The sequence below is a fragment of the Cnephaeus nilssonii genome (genome assembly GCF_951640355.1).
Source record: "Cnephaeus nilssonii genome assembly, chromosome: 16".
In the NCBI taxonomy this organism is placed as follows: Eukaryota; Metazoa; Chordata; class Mammalia; order Chiroptera; family Vespertilionidae; genus Cnephaeus; species Cnephaeus nilssonii.
In genome coordinates, this window is record NC_137087.1 from 40,870,932 (window position 1) to 40,895,093 (window position 24,162).

The 24,162-nt window shown below is 47.0% G+C and overlaps 1 protein-coding gene across 3 annotated transcripts; it reads right to left on the bottom strand.

Annotated features, from left to right (window-relative positions):
- Positions 1-22,323, bottom strand: LOC307112778 (sodium-dependent serotonin transporter-like). Of its 3 annotated transcripts, XM_079793743.1 has the most exons (15): positions 22,154-22,323; positions 16,567-16,766; positions 16,330-16,479; positions 14,095-14,229; positions 13,407-13,626; positions 12,498-12,636; positions 11,816-11,950; positions 11,236-11,339; positions 9,920-10,047; positions 9,584-9,696; positions 8,769-8,900; positions 7,616-7,715; positions 6,060-6,160; positions 3,966-4,133; positions 1-1,154 (listed from the first exon to the last, which is right to left on the bottom strand). In XM_079793743.1, exons 1-15 carry the CDS (start codon positions 22,180-22,182, stop codon positions 1,080-1,082), a joined length of 1,929 nt encoding a protein of 642 aa, XP_079649869.1. In that variant the 5' UTR covers positions 22,183-22,323; the 3' UTR covers positions 1-1,079. The 3 variants fall into 3 exon arrangements, with proteins under 3 accessions (XP_079649869.1, XP_079649868.1, XP_079649867.1); XM_079793742.1 differs by having other exon boundaries at positions 16,330-16,763; XM_079793741.1 differs by having other exon boundaries at positions 16,330-16,766.
- Between the last annotated feature and the right edge of the window lie 1,839 nt (positions 22,324-24,162).

Sequence of the window (24,162 nt, forward strand, 5' to 3'; positions counted from 1 at the left end):
TGATTTTGAGAATATGTTTATTAAAGCTGGGGCAGTGAAGCAAAGGAAGGGCTTTGGGAGAAGAAGCAACAGGAGAGAGCCTAGGTAGGACGGCTTTGGCTCACTGAGAAATAGAAGTCACAGTAAAATAGGTGAGCCAACGTGGGGCTGCCGTTAGCTCACTGAAGGGGGCCTTGGAGACATGTTCAGGGGATTAGCATGGGATGAGCTGCCGTTGCCCATTGCCCCCCTGGTTGCAAGTCTTGCAGGGACCCTTAGAGTTTTAGGAGAAAGACAGCAGAGACACAAGGCGTGGGTGTGCATTAACGAGAGTGCACAGTAGGTCCTTTGTCTTGAGGCTTTTTATCTTTGGCAGGTGGGAGTCCTTGGGGAGGTCTCAGGGGAGGGTCTTAACAGAATATCCATTAGCTTTCCAGGTGTGTCCTTCAGTATGTTGAGTCATCAAAATGTCCATATAGAGGGATCCAGGTTATTTTCTGGTTGCTTTTATTTTTAAAGAATGTCATTGAAGAGGGACTGAGGCCGGCCGTCCTGGGACAGTCTGGAATGTGTAAACAGTTTGCTCCTAAGTGTCCTTGGTTAGGGAAGGTAAAACCTTGTGATTCATTAGCTGGCTGTAAATTGCTCAAATTGTTTGGCCTTGCTTAATTGTCTCAGTTTCCCTTATTCCACTTGTCAAGGAATTTCCCTAGCTTCTTACTATCCCCCCACAATACTAATGATCATAACAAGAAATGATACAGGAGACATTCACAGATTTGATTCTAGACCTAATCCTAACCGGTATATGGTGATTTCCATCCTCCATACACACCCTCATGCATCCAAGATAGTCCAGTTCAGCTGCATCACAGAGTCTAACATGGTAATCTGCCCAGGAGACTTCACAGAAACAAGTGGCTGGAGGCCGTAAGAGTCTGGGCACCACAGACTTTTGGGGCTGTGTCTCTATGAAGAAGGCCCTTCCATTGTCAGGCTTAGCTGGAAACTCATTCACTTAGAGGGAGCAGATGAGGTGCGACTTGTCAGAACTGGGGGAAGAGGTTGCTGGGAAGCTACTTTGCTCTCATTGAAGCGTTTTATGCAGCGTTCAAGCGGATATCCCCACAGGGAGTTTTTGTTGGTTTTTCTGGAGTGATACTTTTAATAATACGCTGTTGGGAAGAAAATATGATGTTACAAACATTCTTGTCACTTAACGGTACTGAAAAAATATTTCAACATTAATATTAAAACAGACTTTGAATAGCATTTAACGGCATTTAATAGTAAACTGGAATAGTCTCTTTGACTTTCCTTAAGAAAGGAATTTCCAATTTATTCATTCTCAGGTAGGAATTAAAATTAAATATTCAGGAACTGTAAGCATCTGTAAACTAATTATGAAAGTCATTATATCACTAATGGGAGAAAATGATAAGCCTTCAATGGAACCTCTTCAGGCTTATAACATGCCTTTGACAACCTGGGAAAATGCATCTTTTTTTTTTTTTTCTGGAAGGAGGAGGTTTCCTGTGGCCACACAGGGCTTGGGGAAAAGAGTGAGTGCTGGATCCTGGCCTTCTGCAAGGTGGTAATCTAAGCAATGGATCGCTGTTGGACGCTTACTTATGAGGGACCAGCATCATTGTGTAAGTCACCAGGGAGGGCTTCTGTCAATGACCTAATCAAGCTGATTTTCCAACCTTGAGACTTGCAGGCTGCAGGTGCATGTGATACCCTCCAAATTATAGGTGAGCAAGTTGGTGGCTCACTCCACAAACTCCAACCTTGTGTATGGCTAGGGCCCAAACGAGTTAAACAATTTACCTTTCTCTTAGTCATTTCTTTTTTACCCATACCAATATTTCATATGAAGTCTCCCTCCCTCATAGATAAAATGTTACAAACCATTGAGTATGGTGTTCATGAAGAATTATAGTCCCTTGGTATTCTTGGCAAAAAAACACACACAAAAAAAACATGGCATGCTTTATCCCTCTCAGAGACCAAACATGCAGCATGTTAAGGCTTCTGCGAAGTCCCGCAATAAAGAAACCTATTTCACTTGCCTTAATCCAGCATTTGCCAAAACTTTTGAAACTAAATCTTTTCCCCAAGCATCAGGCCTATTGATATCCCATGGAACTACGGCTCCTTAAAATACACTAACATTTGGCCAATGTTAATCCAGTCCAATGAGCACATTTTAAGGATGAAGAAACCCAGGCTCAGAGAAGGTGCATAACTTGCTATAGCTGATTAGGTCTTGTCCCTCCCAGTCCTCCTTGATTGGCTGTATCATGATACTTACTGATAACCCACCGTTCCCTCTCTGGCGACCTATGGCAATTTGCCTTGATCTATTACTAATAGCCCTACAATCAGCCTCACCTTTATTATTAATGGATCTGAGCTCTGTTAATTATGTACCTTTGGGTGGCATTTCCTTATGACCAACGTGGTGGTGGTGGTGGGGGCGGTATTTGCAAGAAAGATGACAAATATTCGAGGTGCAGTCTGTGACCAAAGGATACTGACATTTATTAACCTGAGTTCCCACCCCTGACCTTGGCCTCTGGGTTTGAGTGCATAGAACCAGTGGACCATCATGACTGCCATAAAGGACAACCTGAAGAAACAAATGTAGTGACGCTAGGTAGGTCTGAGCATGTATTTCAAGCAACACCAGAGCCCAAGGCCCTTTGGGAGAAATGAGGTGGTGACAGGACGGGTTTGGATTCAGGAATTTAGTCATTCCTTGCAGAGTTCTGTTCTCCTAGAATTCAGTTTTCCTGTCTGTAAAAATAAACGAACTCAGTTCTCAAGAAGAGCTGATGTTTAATTGCCTCGTGTTCACTTGCTTCCTGTTTCTTTTAAAATGTTTTAGGAAGATGAGTGTATTGGTCTCTAAGAGCCCACGGACCATCCCATCTCAGTTCTCAGGTCATTATAGAGTACCATCCCTCTAGCTTTCCCCAAGTACCACTCTTCCCCTTTGAGCTTATCTCCTGCTAAAGCATCCACCCACAGACTCGTAGGTGACCTAGACTACTAACTTGAGCAACACAGGATGAAAAATGGCAACTCATCTCTCCCTAACCTCTAGCACCAATGTCTACATTTAGCAAACTCTTAATGGCAAACTGAGGACACAAGAGAAACTGCACCTAAAGTGAAAGGGCGTTGGCCCAGGCATAGAAGGCCTGGATTCTGAGCCTCCCTGTACTGTGTGTCCTTGGACAAGGCACTGAAGTAAGGAAATTTTGAGAAGAATTATTCTTAGCCTCCATATCTTTGCCTCCTAATAATACTTGCCCACCCACCCCACAAGGTATTTTGATGACAAAATGGGATAATCTACATGAAGATGCTTAGAAAAAGACACAATCTTATACAAATTGTCAGGTTCATGTATTAAACATTTACAGCCCATTATTAATTAAAGAAATGAACCTTGCTACAATGGCAACTTTTTAAAAAAATTCCAATGGCTTAAGCTAAAACTATGATGTTATTGCAACATCCTTATTTAGTGATGGTTTTCAAAATAGCCCTTGTTACATTGCTGTTAGAAAAATGGCCATGGACATTTCCCACCATAATCTCCACTTAAATCAAAATGTGTATATTGCCCCAGACACAATATACATATATTGTGTCTGGGGCAATATATTGATGTCCAGGCCAATGGCAAGCAGGAGGCAAAGTAGTTATCTGGTAAGTTTAGGGTGCTGCTCACACCCCACACTGCGCACTGTGGTGCTCTCGGGTGTCCAGCTTGCTCCTTTGCTGTTGTATCTGAGGTTTATGGGGATTGCCTGACAGTGGCAGCCATCAGAGGTCTGCATGATGTATGTGGGGGACTTACCTCCTGTGAATAGAGTATAACATGTGAACCCTTTTCTCCTCAGTTACCAGTCTGAACACACACACACACACACACACACACACACACACACACACACACACATGCACGCACACACCTCCTTCAGTGTCCCTGGAGTGATGATCAGCCGGTAAATCATATATGTGGGGATGCAGATGAAAGACGAGGTTCCTATGCAGTAACCCAGGATGATACTCCAGTGAGGATAATTATACTGGAAAAGTCGTAACTGTGGCGGGCTCATCAAAAAACTGCAAATGACAAACTAAAACAGAAATTCCAAGAAACATTAAAAATAACATCTGTGCAGCTAGAGATAGTTCTGATACCACGAACACCAAGTGTAAAGCTAAGATACTTTCGGGAAATTCCCCAAATATGATATATCTTAGATTGAACTCTCATACACAAAATTCACTGATTTCTGTGCCTAATTTTCTGTGAAAATAAAACAGCCAGGTGCTTATCTTGATTCCCCCTCTTCCCTCCACCCCCCACCTCAACCGCCACCGTGGGGATGCCAAGGCCTCAGAATGTTATTTAAGGGAATTACAGCTCCCCATTCAGGGCAAAGGGGAAGAGACGGGCATCCATCAGAAGTGTTTGGGCCCCTCTAATCAGACGGTGGAGCAATAAGCTGGGCCGCTCCTCCACGGCCCCTGCCAGGCTTCGGGCTTCCTAGTCCTCTTTGCTTTGCTTTCATTTCCTCCTGCATTCCTCGGCTGTGATTGGTTTTGGTCAGATGGAAGGTGCCTATGTCCAGGGGTGATAATAAAGTTCTTAAGACCTGAGGAGGATTTGGCCTCCTGGGTCTGTGTTCCTCCTCTCTCCTGTCTGGGACTCTGCTTTCGGCATTAAGCCTGGGGTTTCAACAAGGCTGGCTGCGCCCTGAGGCGTCTCAACAATGAATGACTGACTGGCTGCTGTAGGCCCTCATAATGAAAGCAATAATGGAGGGAAAGCGCAGCTTAATACACTCTTTACTTGAAAATTCAGTGAAAATTTTGACCAAGAAAAACTCCATGTCATGCTTCCAACACTCGGGTTCTGAGTTTCCTTATTTCAGTTTGGTATTTAGAGAAACCGATGGCATAAATACCAGTTTTTACCTGGTATCCACTATGCTGAAATCATCATTGCTCTTGATTTATTTTAATCATTTTATAGTCATAAAGAAGATAGTAGTGCAAATTATTTGTGTGGTTGCCCGGCCAGTGTGGCTCAGTGGTTGAGCATCAACCTATGAACCAGGAGGTCATGGTTTGATTCCCAGTCAGGACACATGCCTGGGTTTTGGGCTCGATCCCCAGCAGGGGGCATGTAGGAAGCAGCCAATCCATGATTCTCCTCATTGATGTTTCTATCTCTCTCTCCCTCTCCCTTCCTCTCTGATATATATATATGTGTGTGTGTGTATATATATATTTTAAAATGGTCACAATATTACTAGAATCCTTCCCAGGGCCTGAGGAGTGGCACAACAAATTCTTCCCTGGTCTTGAGCAGCTCTTACTTGTCATGTAACTTTGGATCCTTTACTTAACGTCTCTAAGCCTCATTTTCCTTAAATGTACAACAGGGTATTAGAACTACACTACTTCATAGAATTATTGTGAGGATTAAAAGAGCAATGTGTGTAAGTTTTGCACTAAGGCCTGGTCCTTAATGTTTAATAAATGTTATTTATCGTTATCAGTGAACAGGGGAGTGAAGCAATAAGGTGACTGAGGCCCAGATGACTCTGTGGTGTCAGAAGAGTGGTTAACCATGGGGGTCACAGCGACTGGGAGGGGACACAAGAGGGGCTTCGGAAGTGTTGGCTCTGTTTTTGTTTCTGGGTATGGTCTTGGCTACAAAAGTGTGCTCAATTTATAAAATTTCATTGAGATGTACCCTTAGGATTTGTACCCTTTTCTGTATATAATAGAGGCCCAATGCACGAAATTCGTGCAAGGGGCTCAGCCCCTGCCACCGCTGTGGCCGCCTCCTCTGCCTTGGCCCCTGCCCGCTGGGGCGGCCGCCTTGGCCCTTGCAGCCCTGGCTTCATCTGGAAGGTCGTCCGGAAGGATGTCCGGTCTAATTGGCATATTACGCTTTTATTATTATAGATGTTACATTTCAATAAAATTTATTTTTTATGTGTTTACGTGGATCTTTCTCCTGGGCCAGAAGGAGGAAAATGACTACTCACCAGGAGAAACAGAGGGCTGATGGCCACCCAGCAGATCCTCCAAAACCACCCAGGGCTGAAGCCCAGCATTTCCTTCACATCGCTGCAGAACTGAGTGATGCCTACAGTCATCCGAAAGAGAGAGAGATTGATCGACAGGGAAAGGGCATGGGCTGTCTGATCCCTTGATTCTCAGAGAAGCAGCAGCTCTGAAATTTCTCATGGGAGGGGCTCAGGGCACCAATCTGGTCTGAAAGTGGGACAGGGGGACTTGTCACAGAACTTCGTTTCATAGCAAGCAGCACAGAGTGGGAGAGGAGGTGGACATTTGGGGAGAAACCTAAAGCCCCCTCTTGGTGCCCACACTGCTTTTCTAAGGTCTCAGCATATATTTTATTTTATTGTTACTGTACAAAAGAGAGTTAAATTTTGCCTAGGAATGATGAGCCTGCTCAACAGAGACTGACTTTGACCATGTTAACCATGTACTGGAAACTTCCAAGAGATAGTTTTAACCACACCATGGTCCATTCCCGTGCCAGGTCACAATCAAGGCTCCGCTATAAAGGTAACTGGCATGGAAGTAGAAGTGAGACTCTGACTGGTGAGAAATTGAGACGGGGAAGGAAGGTAGCTCTGTGTTTACTTCCCTGAGAGCACCCAGCAATACCTCGGGCAGATCTATAGGGATGCACACACTTTGTTGTCTGAACTACTGAGGAGGTGGGGAGGACTTCTTTTAAAAAACTGAACTCACATGCAACTCAAAATATGGGGACCCCTTCCGCATACTATGCAGAATGACGAACAGGCTAATGCTGATTTACTATCATAGGAACTAGGAAAATGAATGCATTTCAGAATGAAGTAATCACTTCTTGATTTCAAAGATGAAGACAGGCATCTCTGAACCTGGCTGTCTTTATTCACTTCAATTGCCAGTGCCCTCCCCATCCCACCCAGAGGCTCTTGGGACTCCTGCCAGTGGACCTATGTCAGCTCACTATCTCTGCCCCTGTTGGTTTCATCCTTATCAGATTCCATCTCAGGACCAGGGGAGGGTTTTTTTGTTTTGTTTTTTAGGGCGGAAAATCCAAATAGAAACATTCTTGCCTCTTCCCTAGAAACTAAGCTCCTAAACTCTGCCTCAGGGCTCGGAGGGAGCTCTTGCGAAATTTAAATTGAGGGCCACTCTGTACAACAGTCCACTCTGCAAATGCATTCACTGTGTGCTAGTTCCTTGTGTTGGGTCCAACTCTTAGAGCCAGCCAGGATCTCAAGCATCCACTGTGGGTGAGCTATTAGGGAACCGCTTTAGCCTGTCTCCACTGGGTAGACATTTAAACCCAGAAAGGAAAAAATGTCCTCCCAAGGGTGTGAGCAACCTGCTGTAGAGAGTGTGGAGGAGATGGTGACCTGTTTTGGAAGAAGACGCTCAACTGAACTTATCTTACAGGTCCACCAGGAGGTGACATCTTGCACACTGCCCTGCCCTTTAGGGAAATCAGCCCTTCTCTATTCTGGGGGCTTCAGGCTGATGTAGAAAGGACAGTGGCTGGTGGAAGGAAGCATCTTACCGTAGAACCAATACACAGCAATGGCTTCCAACAGGGCCACGGTGAGCACCGCGGGCCCCGTGGCGTACTCCTCCAGCAGCTTCACCACGTAGGCCCCGCCCTGGAAAGGAGATCGGGACCCTGGTTAGGGGCCCTCTGAGGCATTGCCTCCTCTTTCCCATAGGGGCCAAAAGAAGCTTCTTAACTAAGGATAATTCTGAAAATGCCACCTTGGACCTAATTATAAGTATCTCTCGGACTGGCCTTCTCAGGGTGGGCCACATGTCACCCCATCAGACACCTCTTGCTCCCTAGGGAGCACTCTCTTCTTGTCTCCTCTCCCCACTAAGTTCTAAGAGACTAACTCAAACGGGCCTTGACCAACTTTCTTCAATTTACCAAGCAGCTACTGTGTACTCTACCTGGGAGAATCCCGGTCCCTAAAGACTGAATCTGAGAGAGTCCACAATACCAGACCCACCGAGCACACTGGTCACACTTCTGCCTTCTGTCCTAACTCACAAATCCCTTGGGTCCTGCTCCGGATGTCACCATCCACTGAAGCTCCACAGACATTGGAGTCATGTCTTGAAGATGCTTATCTGCAAAATCTGTCTTGAGTCAGGACACAAGCCCGGGATGCCTGTGGGTACTATCTAATGCCCGTTTTACAGTATTTGCTTCATCTAGCAACAAACAAACAAACAAACAAACAAACAAACAAACAAATACTGGAGAGGGTCTAACTTCTTCACCATTATGAATTCTCTGGAGGAGACAAGGTGACATTACCAGCCTCCAGATGTTCCGCATATCAAGACATGAGGGCACTATTGCCATGAAAGCAGCTCTAAGGACTGGAAATAAACTGGAAAAGCAACTCTTAGTTTTTCTCCAGATATCCTGCCAACCCTGAAATCTAGTTGGATCTTCTGTAAAATGTGAAGAGCCTCTGGATCACTAGCGTAGATTCTACAAATAGGTGCCACCAGAACCAACTTTTCTTTTTATCCTTGATGGCAAGCTTTTTATAAGCAGCCACAACCTTTTATACGCCCTTCTTTTGGCCCCAAAGCCAGGGCACCATGTGGGATGGAAGGAAAGGAACAGCTTCATGTAGTGTTCTCTTGCCTCCGGGGAGGCTGACTCAAAGGCTGAGGGTGGTGGTACTCACAAAGGTCAGGGTGACCAGGGACCCAAAGAAGCAGGTAATGACCACACCAAGCACAAACAACTCCCGGCGCTTGGACCAGATGTGGGGAAATTCATCCAGCACACCTGTGACCACCGCCTCCAAGCCTGCAAACTGAGAGACACACACAAATGATCACAGGGAGGCTTTGGGACAAATCTGTTACCTTCTAGGACCGCGAACAGGAAGGAGGGATTAAGACTGCTGCGTGAGCAGTCAATCTGATCATGACCAGTTCCCCCTATTCCCCAGCCCGCACTGGAAATATATTTTTTCTGTCTACACTGTCATTTAGAACCCATCCCAAGGAACATGAAGGAAAGAAAATATAGCATATGGACAGAACTTTTTATGTGAGGTCTCTTGGGGAGCCTTTAGTTGCACCAGAAAAGCCAACTCAAAGCCAAGACTCATTCCACACCAAGTGCAAAGCATCGAGCTGAATGTTGGGTGGCAAGGCACTGAGACACAGAGGGGCCTTGCCTTGGCCTTTAGCTGCTGCCATCTGGTCAAGGGACAGTGGACAGTAAGAACAGTTTCATATGCTGAGCCCTTGGCCTGTGCTTGTGTACATACACACACAGTCACCCCATTAATGACTCTCTAGGATCCTGGAGGATGATAAGCGCAGTTGATGAGGAGTGAACAATGGGCTGGGGAGCCCCTGGGGGGGGGGGGCAGGCCAGGATGGGAGGGAATGGGTACGTCTTCCTCCTTCCCCTCCCCTTCCTCCTCCCCTCCTGTCCCCCCTCCTCTTCTGCCTCCCCAGAGCCAGATTTCCCTCCCCATTCACTCACTGTGCTATCCAAGCCCAGTGTGATTAACATCAAGAAGAAGATGATGGCAAAGAACGTGGACGCCGGCATGTTGGCGATGGCTTCTGCATATGCGATGAAGAGAAGAGTGGGGCCTGAAACAGAGGGGGGAGAGGAGAAGCCCACAGTGGAGTCCAGGCCCCGGTACTGGGTACAAGGGAGCCGCCCCATTCCTACCATGGCCTGGAGAGGGTTGAGCTCTCCAAGGCATTACATTTCTCTAAAATCTTTGAAAATTTTAAAAGAAACTGAACAGATCCAGCGAGCAGCAAAGCAATTCCTTGGGAGTAAGGGAGCTAAACAGAACAAAGGTCCTACCCGCATCCTTGGCCACCTCGGACACATCTTCCTTCCTCATCTCAGCCATATATCCAAGCACCGTGAAAATGACAAACCCCGAGAGCAAGCTCGTCATGCAGTTCACCGCACTGGTCACCAGGGCGTCTCTGGAGCAGAAAACCCAAGGGGGCTGAGACATTTCCAAATCCGGAGTCTGAGGAGCGTCTGCCTCCAGCTGGGGCAAGGGTGAGAAGGCTGAGCTCACAGGGACTTCAAGCCTGACCTGGTGTCCCCTCCCCTCCTCCCAACGCTTGGATCAGGCTCGAAGCACAAGCTGCCATTGTGGGCTCACATGGCAGGGAGGACCGCAGGTTAGGGTGGGTTTCAGTCCTGTTGCGAACCAGCACAGCACCCACCTCTCGGTTTCAAACACAGCTGCTCTGAAGTGGGGCCTGGGCTGGAGTGGGAGCCAGAAGGGGACCTTGGCCTCACATTTGTGAAGTCCTCAGATTTAGACTTTTGACACTATGGGCAAATGAGGTTACAAGACGGCCACAGTGATATCCTGACACTTTTAAAAGAAGAGCTCATCATCGGACTTCCGGCTGGTGTCCTAACGCAAGGCCATATCTCCTGGGTTGTATGTAAATTCATTTAAACACACACACACACACACACACACACACACACACACACACACACACACACAGTCCTGTAATTATCTTATGAATAGCATAATTTGATTGCTGCACCTTGCCATCTGTGATAGAACATTAAAACAAAGCCCACTCTAAAGATGATGAGCGATATTTAAATCATAATTGGTGCAGTGCTCTCTGTTTTGTCAACATTTCTGAAATAAGATTTGCCACAAAAATCATGGCATTTTGTGTTGGTCAACATAGTTCAATCATACTTTTTGTGTATATATAGGATGTCCCCCAAAATGTATACACATACATTGTTGCTAGCTCAATTAATGTTTTTTTTTCTTTTCAGATTGAACTGATTGGAATTAATAATTATTAAAAGTATGTATACATTTTTGGGGGGGGGACATCCTGTATACATAAACAAATTATCACATTATCATTGTGTTATTAAATACAATAAGTCAAATATAAACATTTAGCGTCTGTTGTAATTTTTGTAAACCTGCTTTAGCATTTCTGAATTCATGTTTTAGTATACAGAGACTCTCACCAAGTGGAAGTGGCCTGGGTGAACTGGTCAGGGACCTGTGGCACCTTGGAGGGTCAGAGTGTCAACATGGCCCCAGCCAGGTTGGTGGCCCGACCAGCTGACTTACACTCATCCCACTTTTCAGCTTTGCTTGGAGGGCCCTTGATACTCACTGGTAACAGTTGTTGTTGAATTTGTTGTAGCTGGCAAAAGCCAGTAGGACCCCAAAGCCAGGACCAAGAGAGAAGAAGATTTGAGAGGCAGCAGCTACCCACACCTGGAACACAGCAGAGGAGGGGTAAGGGCTGAGCCCTGGGCCACCACTGGGTGCCAGCAGGGCCAGCGCCCTCGGGCCTCTGCGCGGCTGTGTGCCCACACAAAGAAGCAGCTCTCAAGGCTCGTTCCAGGGAATGCCACATCTCAGATGCAAACAAATGCGATTTCTCTTCTTATCACGTAGGCTTAAACCAATCCAGGGCCCTCAACTGTAGGTTATAAGACTGCCACAGTGATATCCTGACACTTTTAATAGAAGAGCTCATCATCTTTAGGACATCCGGCTGGTGTCCTAACGCAAGGCCATATCTCTTGGGTTGTATGTAAATTCATTTAATGCTTGTTTTTCTGATTTAAAGCATCGTTGCACACTTGCCATTGAACCCAGATTTTACTTGTTGCTACTATCCTATTTGGAGGACTAGCTTCACTTAGTAAAATGACAAATAAGTGCACACTATTTCCTCATCATCTTACCTCTGTCTCCAGGAGTTTCTGCCAGTTCGGTTCTAAGTAGAAGAGAACACCCCTCCAGGCTCCGGGGAGGGTGGCCCCCCTCACCAGCAGGACCAAAAGGACAATGTAAGGGAAGGTGGCTGTCACCCACACCACCTGTGAGGAAGGAGACACATGGCTGCTGGTGTCTTTTATTCTTAAAAACCCCGAAGAAAGGAGGTCTACCTTTCTTTCTTTTCCTTTTTCCCTGTAATTTTAGGAGGTAGGGTGGTGTGGCAGAAAGATCGCAGTTTTTGGAATCAGCCAGGGATCTGATCCACCACTTACTGGTACTAACTACCTCCAAACGCACTCCCCACCTGTAAGTGGGTGAAGTATCTAGCAGGAAACAATCAATAGCCAGTGTGTGTAAAGCACTGGACATGGTCCACGAGGGGTTTCAGTAAGTTATTGCCACTATTATTAATTGTGATATTAACAGGGTGTTAAAGAAATTTTTTAGAAATCATGTAATCGTTCTTGTGATTGGCCCAATTCTAGAACTTTCTAATAGATTTGGTGAAGAGAGATTGAGCATCATGGGAGATGTCTGGTGTAGAAGGAAATGTTCCCCTGTCTGTGGCTGTCCGGGCTACCGAGTTCTGAATTTGAGAGCTTCTGGGGCCGCTTGGCAGGCCTGGGCCAGCAGTCAGAGTCTCCTCACCTTGCCAGATGTTTTGACGCCTTTCCAGATGCTAAAGTAGATAACAGCGAAGATCAGCATGATGCAGAGGACCAGCTGCCAGCTGATGCTGCCCAGGTCCTGGAGTCCTGTAGACCGGTAGATCTGCAGGATGTGGCGCCTGGAGTGAAAGAGACAGAAAGGCCCAGGAGATGGTACGAGCGGTGACCTGAGCACACAGCTGGTGACACCTGCAGGAGGTGCCAAGAGAAGGAATGGACACGGCACTGCAAGCACCAAGTGGTCACTAAGCCTCAGCAAGAGCTGGGATTGGCTCTGCCCAGCCTGAAGGAGAGACCAACACATTCAGCCGACCAACCCCGGGGAACACGCTCAGCCCAAAGGCAGTCTTCAGGTCTCTCCTTGCCTGGCTCGGGCCTGACCAACCAGGAGACGTGACCAACGTGACTGGCTTCAGGGCCATGAGGATTTGTATGTGTGGGTAGAAGGCCCCTTCCCCACCCCAAACGAGCACTCTCTTTGGGCTGCCATTGCCAAAAGGCAGCATTAAAGAATACTCCCTACTCCGGGTATCTCCTGCCAAAGGGGAGATCCCACTTAGGAAGCGAACACACGAAACTAGACACTATGTGACTATATTCAAACTATTGAAGTGGTCAAAGGCTTGGCTTCCGTGATACCGGCTGAGGGGAGGGTCCAGGAAGAAGGGAGGTTTGGAGCAGGGGAGGAATTTTGGAATGTGATAGTAGGGATCGTCCTGGGCATGTTAGAGCTGCCTGGCGTGGCACATAGGAAAGGACCAGATGGCACAGAGAGCGAGGTTACGGAGCACTCAAGGTAGAGTCCCCCTAACTCCAGATCCAGCCTGGGCCAAACCCCAGGGGTGTGGCCTGCCCTCAACAGACCACCCCGTCACTTGCAGGCACTTACGTGTAAAATTCCTCTGCCGGGGACGTGGAGTGGAGTGTCCAGGTGATGTTGTCCTCCGAGAAGTAGTTGGTGCAGTTGCCAGTGTTCCAGGAGTTCTTGCAGTTGGTCCAGGGCAGCTGGGCGGTGAAGGAGGAGATGAGGTAGTAGATTGCCCAGGCCATGATGGTGTTGTAGTAGAAGGCGGTGTAAAGGGCAATGATGCAGGTGGTGTAACCAATCCCTGGGACAGAGGGTGAGGGAGGCCAAGTGTAAAAGGCAGCCCAACAGTGAAAGACGGAAACAGGGCATTGGAGGGCACTGCAGTGGGGGAGGGAGAGGATGGGGGCTGCCACTCATTTCATTCCCCGAAGACTCCGGGAGGCCGTGGAAAAATGGCAATGTGGTAAAATGACTTACATGGATTTGCAAGAATTTGTTTCAGAAATTGTGTGTGTGTGTGTGTGTGTGTGTGTGTGTGTGTGTGTGCTGTTAATGCTTTTAAGTTTTTCTATTCAGTTTACTTTTGATGGTCATTTATTCTGTTTCCCTTTAATAGTCTCCTAGCACTTGAGCAGTCAAAACTTAATTATTGTACTCAAGTTATCTCCCAGGGTTACCGAAGGCCTAACTCCAGAAGGTCCCCAGCTCCCGCCCAAAGGTGGAAATCACCACTTCTTGGAAAACCCACCCACTCAAGCCTTTCCGTTACCTTTGAAAATCGGGCAGATTTTCCTCCACACTGAAATGCACCCATTTCGGTGGTACTGGCCCAGCACAAGCTCCATGTAGAAGAGTGGGATCCCCCCAAAAATGGCCATGATGGTGTACGGGATAAGGAACGCCCCTGAGGCAGATGAAAGACAATTTTACTCCCTGCCCTCATCTGTCCCAGGAAGGCCCAACTGACCTGCACACCAGGGTCCACACTGGGAACCACAGAGCCATCTGCCGCTCAGCATCATGGACCATGGGCCTTGTGCTGAGTGACACTGCACTGCGCTCCGCTGGTCTTGGTGCTTTGCCAGGAGTAGCAGCAGACATAGCTGCACGGCGAAAGTGAGGTTTTGGAGGAGGCAGCGAGCAAACAGAAAGAAAGCTGGGCTTGGGAGTCAACAGACCAGGCACTGGGACCAGTTCCACTTCGAACTGCCTGGAGGTCCCGGGGCCACATCTCCTCTCTGAGTATTGGCTCCCCTATCAAATGACTGGGTTGAGGGGAGCTGAGGTTCCCAAACCCAGCCATCCATCCTACTCACTGGTGGGCTTAAACACATACAGCTACCCAGACTTCCTGAAGCAGAAGCTCCAGGTCTGGGTCTCACAAAAAAAACACGTTTACGCTCCCCAGGGGATTCTGATGCAGCCAGTCCATGGATCAGTGTTTGGGAACCTTGGATCAGATCTCCTGTGACAAACAGGTGTGATAATCTACGAAGTCACTGAATTAGAACTTTGTTCACTATTGATTATCGGTAGTGAACTATTGCCTTTAATTCCACTGAGCCAGAACACTCCCCCCGAGCCACTTTGGCAGATGTGGCTGAACAGGGTGGTTTGTCACAGACGGAGAAAGGGCAGAGCTGCTGCGTGTGTGGCGATGCTGGTCTCGCCTGGCCCAGGCAGAATGTGGAAATGCCAAGTTAAGGCTGCTCGCCTGCAGCCTGAGTTTTAGCCCAAAGGATGGATGAGCTGTGATTTTCCCTGACAACTTGCCCTCCCATGAAGTGCTTTGAACCAAGAAGCCTGAAGTCGGTGTCGCTCAGAAAGGTCCCACCTAACTTACAATCTGGGGACATCTGGATTGAGAATAAGAACCATGTGGTGTTCTCTCGGTGGCATTTGTCCAAAGGGTTTTTGCTTGCCTGACTTCACTGTAGGGAATGAGTGTCGCACTGGTGACCCAGCACCTTAAGTAACACTCGGGCTAAAGGTGAGTCCTCCCAAGCTGGAGATAAGGTTCTGCTCCTCCCAGGCAGGGAGTGCTGCGCTCCCCTCCCCTCAGCAGGAACTGCTTTTGCAGCTGCATGGACCATGGCAGCAAAGACAGGCAGTTCTGTGTTAAGCGATGGACACAAATGAGTTACACCCCTCCCCACCGCCCTCCTTCCCTGCACCCTCCCACAACCTCATTTTCGCTGCCCTCCCAAATCTGTTGCCAGAGCTCCTGTCAAAATAAATATCGACTGATTTGACTCCTATCTCCTGTCCTTTTCCTATGCTGATGGCAAGTCCAATGTCAGCCCCATACCTACTCACTCCCCTCTTTGGGGCTCCCATATCCATGCCTACTATTTTTTTTTATCATGCCTACTATTTTTCATAATCTACAAGTTCACTGCTCTGAAGGTGTTAGGGGTAGAAGGAGGAACAAGACATAGTCACTGGCCTCAAAAACCTAACCCTTTTGTTGGAGACACGAGACACATCCATGCATGGCTTGGGGTTGGTATTAATATCATGTTTGTCTGGTTTCAGCTCTGGATCATGCCTAGGCTGTGACTTAAGACTCTGGACTGAGCTTACACCCTTCTCTGATCTCACACAGGTCCAAAGGCCCAGGAGGGTCTGGACCCTCGAGCTACCACCCATTTTTTCCTGCCACAGATCTCCTCTCTCGGGACTCCTCTGAGCAGAATCTGCCAGCGGGAGTGAAGGAGCTCAGCACAGTACAGCTGGTGACCCCCCGCATCTCGCTGGGTGGAAGTGGAGCTTGGAGAATGCAGGGATGAGAAGGGAGCACTAATGGTAGTGGATGATGCTGAAGATCTGCTGAGGTCAGGTTTGGGAGATTTCACCTAGCGTCACAGCCCAGAGAGCCTCAGACATGCAGACTTTGTCTGGGGATTTATCTTTTAGATAAGTTTCTACGTCTAAGCAATCATGTTCCCAGACCCGTATTGGTTAAGCAAGACAGAAAAGATTGCCCGTGGCCCATGATACTGACCCCCTCCATTCTGGTAGCATATGTAGGGAAATCGCCAGACGTTGCCCAGGTCCACGGCGTAGCCAATGACCGACAGGAGGAAATCCATCTTCTTGCCCCAGGTCTCCCGTTCCTCTTGGTGAACGTCAGCCACTAGGGCGGTGGTGGCAGCTGGGATGGAGTACTGAGTGTCATCTCCTGCACCGGGGCTCAGAACCCCTGAGTACCCATTGGAGATCTGGCCGGACTCCAACTTACCCCCAGGGGTGGGGACACCCTTCTGTAGAATTCCATTTTCTTGACAGTCTTCTGCATCCTTGCGCAGTGATGGCTGCTTCTGGGGATTTAAGGATGTGATCTCCATCCTGTTGGCTAATAGATGATGCTGATGCCCATCTGCCAAGAACCTGAACTGAATTCTTGGTGCACGACCTATGTCACCGGGATTGAGAGCTCTGCTGGAAAGGCACACAGAGAAAGGAGAAGAGAATTAAGCATGTTACTTGGCTTTGGTATTAACGCGTCATCCATCTTAAACTACCCTGGTTAATGGGATTACAAGTGCATCTGTTAAATGTGAGACATTCTATTTGCTGTGAGAGTCAATAAAGTCTACATTGTCCAACCTATACAAGATATCAAACCACAACGAAGTAATTTGAAAAGGAAAAAACAAAACAAAAATATGCAGCAGCCCTGGCCAGTTTGGTTCAATCGATTGGGTGATGACCCGTGTACCAAAGGGGGTCGCCGTTTCTATTCCGGGTCAGGGCACATGCCCAGGTTGCGGGTTTGATTCCCAGTCAGTGTGCGTGTGGAGGCAGACGTTCGATGTTTCTCTATCTCTCCCTTTCCCTTCTTCTCTCTCTCTAATATCAATGAAAAACATTTTTTTTTTTTTAAAAAAAAAGGGTTTTTAAAAAAACAAACAAACAAAACACACAGCAAATCACCAAGATCCTTCCCAGGCTCTATTTAAGAACAAAGTTTTGACTTTTCTTGGGACTGGAATCTCATGCTGGAGTTTACCAGTAACTCAGAAGAATGTAAGAAGAGGGCTCGCTTCAACAAAGCTCCCCGGAGTACTCACTTGGTCCTGGATGTTGTGCTGGGAAACGAATAACAAATAAAGAGGCAGTTTTGGCCTGCAAGTAGATAAGGACAGTCCTTCCATTTAAGCTGAACACTCAAAGCATATTTTATGTAAACTACAGGTGTGCACATGAAGAGGAAAATAGTAAAGGACAGAGGTGAAAAGGCCGCCCTTTATGAGGCATCCGCAGCTCCTGAGCTTTGGACTTTTTCACTCTCCCTGTGGCCCAGCTCTTAGAAGCCTTTGGGCAGCTTCTAGCTGGCTTCTGGCTGTGTCCCGTCCATCTGTGCTTCTCCTTTCTATGTTCCCTAAGGTCCTGCTGGGCCTTACACAGCACTGCTGCTCACCATTCATTCTTCTTGCCACTCCCAGCAACTCCTGTGGCTAACCCACTTGTTATTCTGCAATAGTGGGCGGCGGGGGCACCTCTGATCCACGCCAGAAGATCCAGAGAAAGTAGGTTGGCAGCTACAGATGCAGGTATGGCTGGTACCTCTGTCCCTACACACCGTGGTGGAGAGGGCTGGGCTAGGCCCCCTGAGCCTTCATATCACTGTCGTGTATCGGGGTGTAGGAAAAGTCAGCTCAGCTCGCTCTCCTCTGGATTGAGGTCTGAGACGTCAAACATGGGGTAGAAATTCGAGCCCTTTTGGACTTTAAACCTATAACCTGTTATAAAATAGTAAGCAACCAAAACCTTCCAGCTAATTTCATTTCTTCTGGGCCTGAACTTTTCAAACACTGGAAACACGGTGGGAGTTGAAACATGTTTCTGTGGAGCTCAGATTGCGTACCTTTCCAGGGAAAGACATCTAGGGACACCTGCCACCCCTATTCAAAACTGCAAAGATTTATCCTAACTTTGCAAATCCAACAGCTGGAGGATGGCGAGGCATTGGTAGCTAATAAAAGTGGCAGTGTATGTGGCCTACGTATCTGGGACTTTTAGTGAACATAACTATCACACATGGGAATGTAAAGACAAAACATAATGAGTGAAAAACTCGAATCCAATGTAGTGGATTCACACTGATGACTATATACACAAATATCATGGCAAGAATTAGACATGAACACCAAGAGACACAAGTAATTGGAGTTTTAAGTTTGTTGGGTTCTTTTTTTCTGTACAGTAGAAAATAAAAATTTTGAAGAGATTGATTGTTGCCAAAAATATAGCAACAAAAGAGAAACCAGTTCTGTGGAGGTAGAGGGTGTATGTACGTAAGGGGTGGGGTAGGTGTACTGGTTTCTACCTTATCTAGCTGTTTGGTCCCACCCCTGACCTTATCCTGGGCTCAAGGGCACAAATACCACTCATAGAAGAATACAAATTTCTGGCAGAGTAATCTAAATAAAACCTCATTCTTTATTATGTTTACACTGCTGTCCAGCCTCTCCCTGCTCCCTGGGACCTCAACTAAACTTGATGAACTTTTGAAATAACTACACATTCTCTCATCCACCATAAATAACTATGAGGCCAAGAAAGTTCTCTCTCCCTCTCCCTCTCCCTCTCCCTCTCCCTCTCCCTCTCCCTCTCCCTCTCCCTCTCCCTCTCCCTCTCCCTCTCCCTCTCCCTCTCCCTCTCCCTCTCCCTCTCCCTCTCCCTCTCCCCCCGCCCTTCTCTTTCTCTTAGAGAGAGAGAAAGGAAATGGAATGTCAATATATTTAAGTATACAGCTAAATTCAGCCTGAACTTGGTAGTCTCTGCAGAGCTGTGTTGTTTGAAGAAAGCCTCTGTACTCGCCTCCATTCTATATCAACAACATGCTTTCCACATTAAACACTGAAGAACTGGAAGATCAGGTGGCAGAAGTAAGGAGCTTTACGACATGCAACGAGATAGTACCCAGTGATGGAACCTGCCTGTGACTGAGGCCCTCCTAGCCTGATCTTTCTTTCTCCACCTTCAAAATTTTACTCAAAATATTCTTCTTCTTATCTTTAGAATTGCAACATTCCTCTCATTTAAAAAGAACTTTAAAGAGTATCACCCAACCTTTCTCCAGCATGTCCACCCTGGTCAATGGGAGGGAAACTTCATCCCTTTCTGAGAATACATTGGTGGGGGAAAAACATTTAGCTATACTAGCTAGACTCATCACCTTCCTGCTGCAGGAGTCGAGTGATTTGTTCTAGATTTCATTGGCTTTCTCCCTTGGAGCACTCTGCAGGGAAGTTGAAACATGTATGTGTTGGTGGACTTTTTGAGGGCCATGTGTCTTCAGGGTCCTCAGGGCCTCAGCCCCCAAGGCATTTATCTGATCTTTTTTCTTTCTCTCTTTTTAAAATATACTTTTATTGATTTCAGAGAGGAAGGGTGAGGGCGAGAGATAGAAACAGCAATGATGAGAGAGAATCATTGATTGGCTGCCTCCTGCACACCACACACTGGGGATTGGGCCCATAACCTGAGCATGCGCCCTGACCGGGAATCGAACCGTGACCTCTGGGTTCATAAGTTGATACTCAACCACTGAATCACGCCTCTGGGCTATCTGATCTTGATTTCTTGGCAACTGTCATGAGCAGCTCCTAAAAGAATACACACGACTCTGTATTTTTGTTCTGAGCATTACATTGTTTCCTGAAATATCCCCAGCACTTAAAAAAATGATCAACAGGCTGAAATGGCCCAAGTCATAAGAAAACATGTTAAGAGCGTCCCTCAGCCGACTCAGAGGTTGGTCTTCCCAGAGGTTGGTCTCTCCATCCAGCTCTGCTATTGTGCTCCCACCCCTGACCATAGGAACTCGGGTACAAACACATATGTTACAACTACTTGAAACCCCAAATTGATAAAGATGCACATATTTTCTTTAACTCACTGCTAGGCCTCTCCCAATGAGAAGAAAATCCCTCCCGCTTACTAATTGGGTTGGCCAGGAGCAGATGGCTTGGCCTAGGCCCCCTTCTGCCTGCAGGGTGCTGCCTGTGAATCCCAACTCCTTTCCCTTGTTCTTGACTTTACAGAGCACTGACGAGCTATTTCTACTGAGACCAGCAGATAGCAATGAGTAGAGCAAGCTGGCCCAGGAATATAGAACTAAGGGTTGTTAAGGTTGGTTTCTGAGAATGCTCTCTTGAAAGCATTTTTTTTTTTAAAGAAGGTATTTTTATCCAAATGGTTGAAGAGTAGTTGGATGTTACACTCACCTCCTCCCAGGATCAAACTGGAATTATAACTAAAAGATAGAGCAGCCAACCTGAATAACCAACTGAAGACTAGCTGAAGAGAAGTCTTATAAGCAAGGATTTACAGAAAGACTCGGAGGAAGGGCAGAGATGCTGGTGGCTGGGATTCTGGAGAGATATCTCAGCTGCAAAATTTCCCCCAAGAAGTGTGGGGTCTCATCTTCAAATCAGGATCCCGAGCCCAGCGCACCAGAGCTGGGAAGAAGCGCACAATTAACATCTGGCTGTGAAATTCAGGGATCCTGTCTGGCAGGGAGAGACAGAGTCTACTAGAGACACAGGCACCCTCTTATAGGCCAACACACAAAACCTTGTTCACAGCAACTCACACTGGGCCTTTCTGTAATAAGAGATCAAAACTAGGCAAACTCAGATTAATTAATATTTCAGTATCAATTTATTTCAAAATGCCTAGATATTTAATAATTTCACTATTTAAACTAGCATAACTCCAATGTTTTGTTAACGAAGACTTTTTTTCTTTACAAAGTGGGAGTGGCCCCTGCCTGAGGGCACTTCTGCAGATCAGGCCCTTCTAGGAGAAAAACTGGAGGTTTAGAAGGTTTATTTCCCATAATTGTCCTTCTGAGTAGACTGTAACGACATGAAACCTTGCATATCAGAAGAGATCTTATCCTATTTCAAAATAGGAACAAAAACAACCCCTAAAGTAAAGAGGTGAGTACTCCCAGAAGGAGGGACTGGGACATTAGCCTTAGAATCTTATTTTACACTAACCCAGAACAGCAAGTGACCTTTCGTTCTGAGAGGCCCAAAGCCCAAACAGCAGAAACAGAGGATTCCCTGTGTTCATAAAACAGTGAAGAGTAAACCAAGTCCTCAAAAGATTAGAAAGCAAGCAAGGAACATCCTTAACCAATTTACATTACAGACAGACAAAACTCTCACTAGCTAAGAATTTCAGGCGGCTGATGCCTAGAGAGGGAGAGCAAGGAGGGTCTCCAAGATTTAGAACTCAGCAGCTGCTGGGAAGTTCCTGTAATCCCTGCCACGGGTTCAGTCTGCCACAAGCAGCTGGGGCCCACAGCAAAGTGGGATATGCCCCATCTTTAAATAAATTAAACCAAACAACAAAGAGACGCAAAACAACAATCAACAGAGACACCCTAGGTACAACATTTACAGGTGCGCACAACCCACAGACAAGAGCTTCACACCATGCTCCTTGTCTGTCCAGCCACAGGAACCTCAGAATGCCCTGTGTTTATAAAACCACCGAAGCAGAGCAATGTCTCTTGTCCCAGAGTGGATCAGACTAAGGGCTCAGAGACCAGGCAAGGATTGCTGGAGGTCTCTTGCCACCAGGACCTGATCAGGCTCACCTGCTTCCTCCTCCTAGCATACAGAAACGCTTGATTCAACTTACATCTTAGGTGAGACGATGGGGATTGCCGAGGCTGTGGCTGGGTTTCATGATCAAGCTTTAATTAGTCCCACTAATTAAAAAATTCCGGGCCGTGCTTTGAATAAAAGAGTCCAGGCCTCAGCCCCAGGACCCCAGTCCAGGCAGCAAGTGAGATCCCTGGTACTCACCCCAGAGTGGTTCCTCGCTTACATCCCATCGAGTCACCAGGTGATGTAACCGGACAACCAAGGGGTCCGGGCTGCGTGTCACTACTTCAGCCAATTGAGCAGAGTCAGGGTTGAATAATATATGAGCGTTTATCCCAATAATGCCGGCAGATTGGGAGAGCAGCAGGTCATCCACAAAAATCTGCTCTCCCCTCCCTATAAGCCAGCTGCTTATATTGGGTAGAAGGACAAAGATTACGTGGGAAAGTAGGAATTACAGGCATGGGAAAGTAGGAAAGGTATTATCACTGCAGGTTACAAATCATGCGGGCTGGGGGGGTGGTCGCAGAAGGCTGGCGCCTCCAGGTGCCCCAGGCCCAGATTACAGGCAATAGGGGCTAGGGGTGGTAAAGAGCGGGTGCCTCCAGGACTAGATGGTTTCAGCCACAAGATTGTAAATCTTTTCATAATGATAAGCTGTTCTTGGGAAAGGAGGATGACTGCATTCCGATGTCAGCTCCCATGTCCCAGGATGTACAACTCCCAGCCAAGTTAGAATATGCTTTCTCTAATCAGAACAGAACCATCATGATGAATATTTCTTATCATTGTAGCTGGTCCCCAATATTCTATTTCTGCCCCTATCAACCTGAAGGGTTTATGATAAAGCTTTTCAGTGATAATTAAATGCCTAAACATGATTTTAAGGAATGAAGCCAATAAGAGCGCCTTGGAGAAAGCCTGGTCCCTTGCTTGGTCATGTGGTTCATGGCAGTCTTTCCAGGTAAGGAACGAAGGTTGCTTCCTGAGAGATGGCAAGGAAGAACCTCAAGACATCATTGGGGACCTCAACTTGAGGAAGTCACCCAAGTCTATGGGTACTGCAGGCAAACCTGATGGCAGCTACGTGGTTCCCCTGCTTTGCCCCGTGGGGCTAATTAAAGCTTGATCATGAGATTCCAGCAAAGCATATTAAAAAAACAACAACACACACCTATATGATCAGCTGTTTTTCTTATTGTGTTCATGCAAACAATCAGGCTAAATTGTAAATAAATTGGTCTTAATTTGGCTCTTTAATAAAAATGAGGGTAGTTTTAGGGGGTGGAGGGATTGTGTTTCAATGGGGAGTTATTAGAACTGAAATGTTTGTTCCTTCCACCAGACCATTTGTCGTAATTCTTGCTGTCCTAACTTTTGCCCAATAATACCAAATTTTATAACACAGTTTGTCTCCACCAGGTTACAAGCCCTTCTCGCACGGGAATACCACCTCTAGACACCATTGCCACCTCCTCCCATGTCCAGGCCTCATCGTCCCTCTGACAGAGAGCAAGGACCTCTTGACTCTGAAAGAAAACTTCTGTCCCTCCTCAGCATGAAGTAGTTTCAAAAGGGAGCCTATCCCCCTTTTCCATGAAAGAATTCAGAGTCAAGATCCTTGACGGGGGGTGTGGTAGGCAGTTAGACAGACATAAGCAGAGCAAGGACGATGGGCCAACCAGCGGAGAAATGGATCTTACCACCCCAACAGCTCTGAAGCTGGCAATGGAGGAACCTATGCAGATGGACCTTTACATTTTGCCTAACAGGAGTCGGGACACTGATTGCTAATTTATAGAATTATTCTATTCATTTTGGGCAGGGAGGTTTTCTCTAAAGGTTGCCGCAGTAACTTTCTGTGGTGAATGACTTTTTACCGGGTGTTCTATTTATTGTCTTTAAGTATCTAATAACTACAATATGAATTGTTCTGATCATTTCTCCTTCCCTTATAGTAATGGACATACTAAGCTGCAGGCTGATTGGTTTCTGAAATGTGGGATAACTGTTTATTCATATACTAGAGGCCCGGTACATGAAAATTCATGCACTGGAGGGAGGGCGTCCCTCAGCCTGGCCTGCCTCCTCTCACAGTATGGGAGCCTTCAGGGGCGGGAGGCAACCCGGCGATCAGGGGAAGGCGACGCCCCATCACACCTCTGCTGCTTCCACTGCTGGCAGTGCAAGCCTTGGCCAGCCCTGGTTAC